Consider the following 8,124-nt stretch of genomic DNA (forward strand, 5'->3'; position numbering starts at 1 on the left):
GTTGACGCCGCTACCACCTCGTCGGTCTCTCCGTTGACCGATCGGTCCTCCTCCTCCTCTCCGCCTCCGTCCCCATCGCGCTTATCTCGGTGCTACATCCGACCTATCCTCCTCCTCCTCGGCCGGGATGCGGACCTCGCATCGGCTGCCGCCTCCTATCTCCACGCCAGGGTCCCGGACCAGGCGGGATATGATAGCGGCTCGTGGCCGGCACACGGCACGCAGGCCGGATAATACCAATAACTCATCGGCTCGATGGCCGGCACACAACATACAAGGCATCACACAAATCATGAAGGTCGTGAGTCGACCGGTGGCTATCACCGGAGGTGACCTTGAAGGGCAGACCGCTGGACTAGGTGGCAACTGCTGGAGGAGGCGACGACGACCGTGAGGGGTGGTAGCAGCGACTGCTGGCGATGGCGCCCGCTGGAGGCGGCGTCTGCTGGGGGCAGCGGCGATCTACCTCAGTGGCGTCAGTGCCGGCTCGAGGCGGCGGCGGGTCTCTGCCAGCGGCGGCCTGGGTCGAAGAGGAGAGGAGCGATCGGCGACCAACGCTGACGAGGAGAGGGCGGCTAGCGGGCGGCGTCAGGTGCTAGGAGGAGTCAAAGTCGGTCCAGTGGCGGCGGCGACGATGAAGCCCAGCTCCTCTTCCTGTTGGCGGCGTTGGGGTGCGGACCGGATGAAAGGAGGGGGAGTAGAGAGGCGGCCGGCGCCGGCAAGGAGGGAGGAAGAAGCTCTTCCTGGCGGCAGACCAAAAAACGCGAGCCCCCCCCCGAAAAAAGCCCCATCTCCTATCCTTCTTTGGCGGCCTGTCAACAGTGCTTAAAAGCACTCCAAACCCTAAAGATTTACCCTCCCAAATGACCAAAATGTCCTCTGACCCCACTTTAATTCCTCTTATGCCCCATTCATATCCGAATCAATATCAATGATCATTTATTTCTTCTATCGACTTTACGTCTTCTTAGTGTGTTAATAATTATAATTAATTGGTATGCTAATAATTATCATTAATGCCCTCGACAGTTTATCTTCGATGAGTAATACTAAATGGGCAAAATCTGACCAGCTAGAATATATACATGCATGTATACGCATGGACATTTTAATAATATCATATGTATATATTAATTACATATATGTGCATGCATATATTATAATTAGGAGATAGAGATTTCTACATGATCAGACACATACATGGGTTATCTACCCATAATAATTATCATTAATGCCCTCAATAATCTTCAATATAGTGTGTTTCCTCTTCCACATAGGTTATCTACCCAATAAGACCTTTCATAATTCAGGTGAAACAAAGGCATAGCCGTTTGGGAGAACCTATCCATTGTCGGTCGGGATCAAGGGTAGTGTCACCCGAATAAAAGCTGACCGAACCCTATCCGATCGACCAGATTCAAATCAATCATACCCTAATCAATTTATTATTAACTTGACCTATCCTGTTCGGCTCTCCAGGTAGATAGATATCTTGACAAGGAAACATAAAGAGGCTCTACTATTCCAACGCATCAATTTACTTTTTTGACCGTCCTAAAAAAAACCGCTAACGTGATAAGTCCGTGCTCCAATTAAAGACAAAGAACCGCCTTAATTTTATTTTTATTTATTTATTTACTTTGTTTTTTTATAAAACTACGTGACAAAATGATTGACAAAGGAAGACTTTAATCCCCGTTTCTATGTTATAAATTCCCGACTTTATGTGCCAATAAAAGCAAAGTCGAAAATGATTGCATCTAAGGTCTGTGCATGAGAAAATGATTGCTTCCAGAATGACTTGGAAGCTAAATCTGATGGGTTATAATCATGAATGTAATTTACCAAATTTTAAAAGTGTAATACTAAATGATCAGAATCTGGTCAGTTAGAATCAATATATGCAAGTATACACATGGATATTTTAATAATATCATATATATACATTAATTACATGTATGTACATACATGCATTTTAATTGGAGGAATTAAAATTCTAACTGACTAGATTCTGACCAACAAAAATTACCGATTTTAAAATACCGTATGAATTTCAAAAAAGATTCACAAGCTGGTGTATGATACGACATAAATTTTATTATTACAGATAAATTATAAAATTATATAATCCTTATGTATTCGGGTTTAGGGTTAAGATTCTTGAAAGCATATTATTAATATATACGCCAGCCATCCATCGAGCTGATGTTAGAAATTCCAAGATTATTCTTAGGCTGTCCTTGTCATCCGACGACTTAGAAGGCAATATTTTCCAAGTTTCATTTATACAAGTCCACACGATCGTTATCTACTACCTGATCGAGCACTGGGCGGTCGATTTATATCATCCAGGAGTGTGTTCAGATCTTAAGTAAAGAAAAGGAACTGTGTTCGAATCCTTGACTGAGAGCTCGATGGAAGGACATGGAGCAGTTAATGGCGAGAGCCAGTCGAGGAGGAGCTACTGGCGATGGAGCAAAGAGGATTTCTTCCCCGAGGAATCCTTCGAGTCCTGGCCGACCTACTTCGCCGCCCTGTCGCAGACGCGCCTCCGTTTCAGGGACCGGCTACTCGGCCGCTCCGACGAAGACAACGAGCTCGGCGAGGTCCGGAAGCAGAGCGAGCACGACATGAAGCGCTGCCTCAACTGGTGGGACCTCACCTGGTTCGGCTTCGGCTCCGTTATCGGCGCCGGTATCTTCGTCCTCACTGGCCAAGAGGCCCACAGACACGCCGGCCCCGCCATCGTCCTTTCTTACGTCGCTTCTGGCCTCTCCGCCATGCTCTCTGTCTTCTGTTACACCGAATTCGCCGTCGAAATTCCCGTAGCCGGCGGTTCGTTCGCTTACTTAAGGGTTGAGTTAGGGGACTTCGCCGCGTTCATCGCCGCGGCGAACTTGATCCTGGAGTCCATCGTCGGCAGTGCCTCCGTCGCCAGGGCTTGGACCTCCTACTTGACCACGCTGCTGAACCGCCCCAAGAACTCCCTCCGCATCCAAACCGATCTCGCAAATAACTTCAATTACCTCGACCCGATCGCGGTGATCGTCCTCTTCATCACCGCCACCATCGCCATGACCAGCACCAAGAAGACCTCTTACTTCAATTGGGTTGCGTCGGCCTTCCACACTTTGATCATCGCTTTCGTGATCGTCGGCGGATTCATCCACGCTGACCCAGCGAACCTGAAACCCTTCTTCCCATTCGGCTCCCAGGGCGTCTTCCGCGCCGCCGCCATCGTCTACTTCGCCTATGGTGGCTTCGACAACATAGCCACCATGGCTGAGGAAACGCGGAACCCATCGCGGGACATACCTCTTGGCCTGCTTGGCTCGATGACGATCATCACCGTCATCTACTGCCTCATGGCGCTCGCGCTCACCATGATGCAGCCGTATACCGACATCGACGAGCAAGCGGCTTACTCTATTGCGTTTAGGAGCGTGGGGCTCAAGTGGGCGCAGTACGTGGTGGCGTTCGGTGCGCTCAAGGGGATGACCACCGTGCTGCTCGTCGGCGCACTGGGCCAAGCGCGCTACACGACGCACATCGCCCGGAGCCACATCATCCCTCCCCTGTTCGCGCTCGTCCACCCCAAGACCGGAACGCCCATCTATGCCACTCTCCTAATCACCATCTCCGCCGCGTGCATTGCTCTGTTCTCGAGCCTCGACATCCTGACGGCCCTTCTCTCCGTGAGCACGCTATTCATCTTCATGATGATGGCGACGGCGCTGCTGGTGCGTCGGTACTACCAGAGGGGCGTGACGGAGCAGAGGGACCTCCTGAAGCTGGTGATTTGCCTCCTCGTCATAATCGCTTCGTCGATGGGGACGGCTGCGTACTGGGGACTGAGGCCCCATGGATGGGTCGGGTACACGATTACGGTGCCACTGTGGGTGGCGGGCACGCTGGGGATTCAGGTGTTGGTGCCGCAGTGCCGGAAGCCAAGAGTGTGGGGTGTGCCGCTGGTGCCGTGGCTGCCGTCGTTGTCGATCGCGACCAACTTGTTCCTGATGGGATCGTTGGGAGCGGACGCTTTCATAAGGTTTGGACTCTGCTCCTTGCTCATGCTGGTCTACTACTTGTTCTTTGGACTGCATGCTACTTACGACATGGCGCATCGGCGGTACGGGAAGCCAAATCTTGTGGAAGGGAGAGATCTGAGTAGGCAAGATAGAGAGAACCAGATGGAAGGCAAGCTGGAGAAAGCTGAGGAAGGCGCATGAAGTAAATGACGTAAAATTCGTTGTCAGGAACTAAGTTTGTAGTTTGCAGCTCTATAATTCCAGCCTTTCCAGGAATGGCTTCTGCAGTAAGATTTCTTGAAAAATAATCTAATCAGAAAACACAGAAACGAATGGTGTTTGAGGGTAATAGAATACTTGCGCTATGATGGTCTGGGTTTTATTTATTTGTATGTGTAGCTGTAGATAGAGCTTTTAGATGAACGGAGTGTAGGGAGTTTAATCTGCTTGAAGACTCCTGAATTGCTCAACCCTTCCATTCAAACATTTATAAGAGGGCTTCTTCTTAGAGAGAAAAAAAAGTGCAGTTCTTCACGTTGGTTCTCTTTAGTTTCAAGAGGTCTGTTCTTCCTCGGAGAAGTTTGAGAGATTTGGAATTCGTACTAATTGAATATGGATGACTGAAAATCTATCAACTAGAAAGGTTCATTATTGTGAGTTGGATGATATATAAAACAGAATGGCCAACGCAATCATTGGCAAAAAATAATAATAAAATTCATTATGATTTATTTTTCTAGTAGTAAGCTGCTGAGTTGTCAACAGGTTGTACTGAACTGGCCAGGACCGTTTTGATGACAACCCAACTTCAAGTGAGTCATGGCTACAATAGGGAGGAGCAATTGAGCTTGCTTGACACGAATCTAGACCCAAATGAGCCATGCTTGTTTTGACTGAGGTTAATGACCAAATAAGAAATTTGATTATATTAAAAATTTAAATTTTAAATTTTATTTTAAAAAATAAAAATAGATGTTATTAGATTTAGCATTTTATTAAATACTATTTATATTTTTTTAAATATTTAAAATACTCATTACCTAGTTTCATGGGTCTACTCATTTACCTAACCGTTATATCAGCCAGTGCTGTGCTTACATAATCCAAATTATATCTCAGTTCATGCAAAGCTACGAGATAAGGAAATTAAATTGTTGCGATAAGGAATTCGTAATATCCAAAGAAGAATCTGGGAAAGTCACTTGCCGAACAAAGCCGGTGCAGTGGCCTACCAAATGCATGCCAATAAATATCAGAAAAAGAAATGTTCTTACTCTATACTCAACAATATCCACTGCGATTGCTACTTCTCGAAGTTAACTATGAACCCCATGTGAAACTCCATGTGAGCAGCTGCGCGCGGCTGTCGATGGAAAATGGTCCCTCCCTGCTGTGTTTGGATTTAATATCATGGATAGTCAAGTTGACACATGCGTTCTCTTACAATCCTCGGTGAGGAGAATGAGGAGATCTATAAAAGGCACTCCAAAAAAGAGGTAGACCGTCACTGTCACTGGAATCTGGTGGAGTCCAAGAATAGGGAAGAGTCCTCTTTCTTTACTTTTTCCAGAGTTTATATACCTATCAAAAGAGTATATCTATGTCAGACATCTTTATTATTCTTATATATGGATCAATAAAGAGATCAGATCTGATAGCCGTTAATTGTTTCTTCATTAATCGCCACATGTTTGAAAGAGAGTATTTAGGAGATCAAATCTAGCAACCTAGTAACCGCCTTTCCATTCATCTGATTTCACGTTGTTTAAAATATTCACATAGAGATAGTCTTATTGATAAGGTTGTTGCAGACTAACTTAGGGTGTAAGCCTAATACGAGAATGAGAAAATGGAGTTTATGTTGAGGATAGATGAAGTCAGAGACTAAAACTGAAACAGAGAACATGCTGGGACATGTTGAGACAGTGTTCGGGAGGATGTCGACGACTGAAACTAAGGTGTGGAGGGTGTCGGCAACTGAGATCGAGACATGGATAATGTTAGGATTTGAAACTGAGGCATGGAGAATGTCGACGACACAGGCTGAGACAGGGCGTGGAGAATGTCGACGATTGAGGCCAAGACATGAATGATGTCGAAATCTGAGATTGAGGTCTGGAGGGTATTGGCGAATGAGGCCGAAACATAAATAATGTTAGGATCTGAGATTGAGGCATGGAGGACGTCGACAACTAAGATGAAACATAGTGATGTCGGGATTTGAGACAGAGGCGTGGAGGATGTCAGCGATCTGAGGTCGATTCTCCTGGGATGAATACACTGAGTAGGTTCGATCAACTCGAATCTCATTTCAATTGGACCCGATTCTTTTTGAGTTATATTTGACTCATTTTGACTTTGACGGATACATCAACACTACTTTTGACCACACGGGAGACGTTGAGGTAGCATAATTCCATCATATCACAAGTCTTCCCATCAAGTCTAGTCGAAGAAGACATAGTCCAACTAACTGAACTATAATAAGTTGGCATCTTTTTAACTTTCTGGATATTGAGTTGAGGCGTTGGCATTTCAATGGGACAACTGGCTGGGTCTTGGTCATCGAGGAGATAAGACATCATATTTAATGAATGTGATATGTGAGATTACGTATCATCCTTATGACTGGCGCACTATTCCGTCGCATTGAATGGGTAACATGCATTATCCTCCTCGAATTGCAAACTCACCTTACCTTATTTATTGAGAAGCCGTGCAGTGATGTTGCTACTAATGCAACCCTAGATCCGACGATGGTGACTGCAGTTCAGCATCCAAACTGATCACAGGATCTGTATCTTTGGACCGGAGCGTCGGACACACGATTCACTTCCCGGTTATATCATCGTCTTTTATAGCCAGTTAACAAGTGACCTTAGGTTTCCCATTCCACCTTTTCTACAAGACTTAGTCATCTACTTCCAAATCCCCTTGTCTAAGTTTACCCCTATTCTTATATCCTAACTGTAGTGTCGTCATCATTTGTCGGTTGTACCAAGTCCCTCTTGATCATGTACTTTTTTCGTTATTTATTTTACCCCGATGGGGAGAACTCGGAGTTTTCTACTTTGAGGCTCAGCTGGGATGTAACTTCCTTGGCGAATGCCCTTCCTTGCACAAGGGGTGGAAGAGTCACCTACTTTTTGTCAAACCCCCTCATTCGTATACCTAGCCAACCACCTAGAGTAGCAATTTGCGGCTCAACCACAACTTAGAGTGTACAAGCTAGAGTGACTATACTTGGAGACAACCAAGACCTTGGGCGGTCCCGAAGTTTAATGTTAATCAACTGGTGGAGAATAAGGCACTATTATACCGAGTCAGACTAAGTCTGAATGTAGTCCCACTAGATGACCAATTGAGTAAGACGCTTCTGTTGGGACCTTTGCATTTGCTAAAAGGAGGGTGAATAGCTTCTTACCCAAATCGTTGCTTCCTACATTTGTTCGTACGCAGCGAAAATGCAAAACAAACTACTAACAAGGAAGCTAAACCCTAAACAATACAAAGACAATAAACACAAACCCAATGACACGTTTATGTAACATGGTTTGGAGATTAGGACTCGTACTCCACGGTTGTCCGTAAGGTGGATGATCCCGATCCGTCGATGGATTACTGATGGTCCACGTTGGCCGGCTAGAAGGGGGGTTGAATAACCCTCTGCAAATTAAAACACAACACTTCTCGAACTTTTAAAAGAACACTTGCATATAATTAAAATAATTGCTTGTTCTGATTAGCTTCGTGGAATAAGGCTATATTTATAGCCTTGGTTGGGGCGCCTGGAAGCATTCCAGGCGCCTAGAAGGGGATAAAACTTTATCCCTTTCGCGTAGATCGCGTTTGACCGCGATCTGGATAAAATCCAGGTCTGGGTGCCCGAAAGGGGTCCACACCCGAAAGGAGTCCACGCCCTCTGCTCTGGTTCAACTCACCTTGGTCTGGGTCTTTCGCTCCGGTACTGCTCGCTTGGGTGATTTCAACCAACCGAAATAAGGCTCACCCGAACCTAATTTCGGTCTCCTCGAGCAACCTTCCGCTTCGACTTCTTGTCCCTCAGAAATGTCACGCGCTTCCTTCTCATCCGACA

The 8,124-nt window shown here is 46.1% G+C and overlaps 1 protein-coding gene across 1 annotated transcript; it reads left to right on the plus strand.

The window, feature by feature from the left end:
- The first annotated feature begins 2,317 nt into the window (after positions 1-2,317).
- LOC122051987 (cationic amino acid transporter 5-like) lies at positions 2,318-4,410 on the plus strand. The gene has a single exon (XM_042613356.1). It carries the CDS (start codon positions 2,415-2,417, stop codon positions 4,227-4,229), a length of 1,815 nt encoding a protein of 604 aa, XP_042469290.1. The 5' UTR covers positions 2,318-2,414; the 3' UTR covers positions 4,230-4,410.
- The last annotated feature ends 3,714 nt before the right edge of the window (positions 4,411-8,124 follow it).

Source organism: Zingiber officinale, chromosome 1B (assembly GCF_018446385.1).
Source record: "Zingiber officinale cultivar Zhangliang chromosome 1B, Zo_v1.1, whole genome shotgun sequence".
Classification (NCBI taxonomy): domain Eukaryota; kingdom Viridiplantae; phylum Streptophyta; class Magnoliopsida; order Zingiberales; family Zingiberaceae; genus Zingiber; species Zingiber officinale.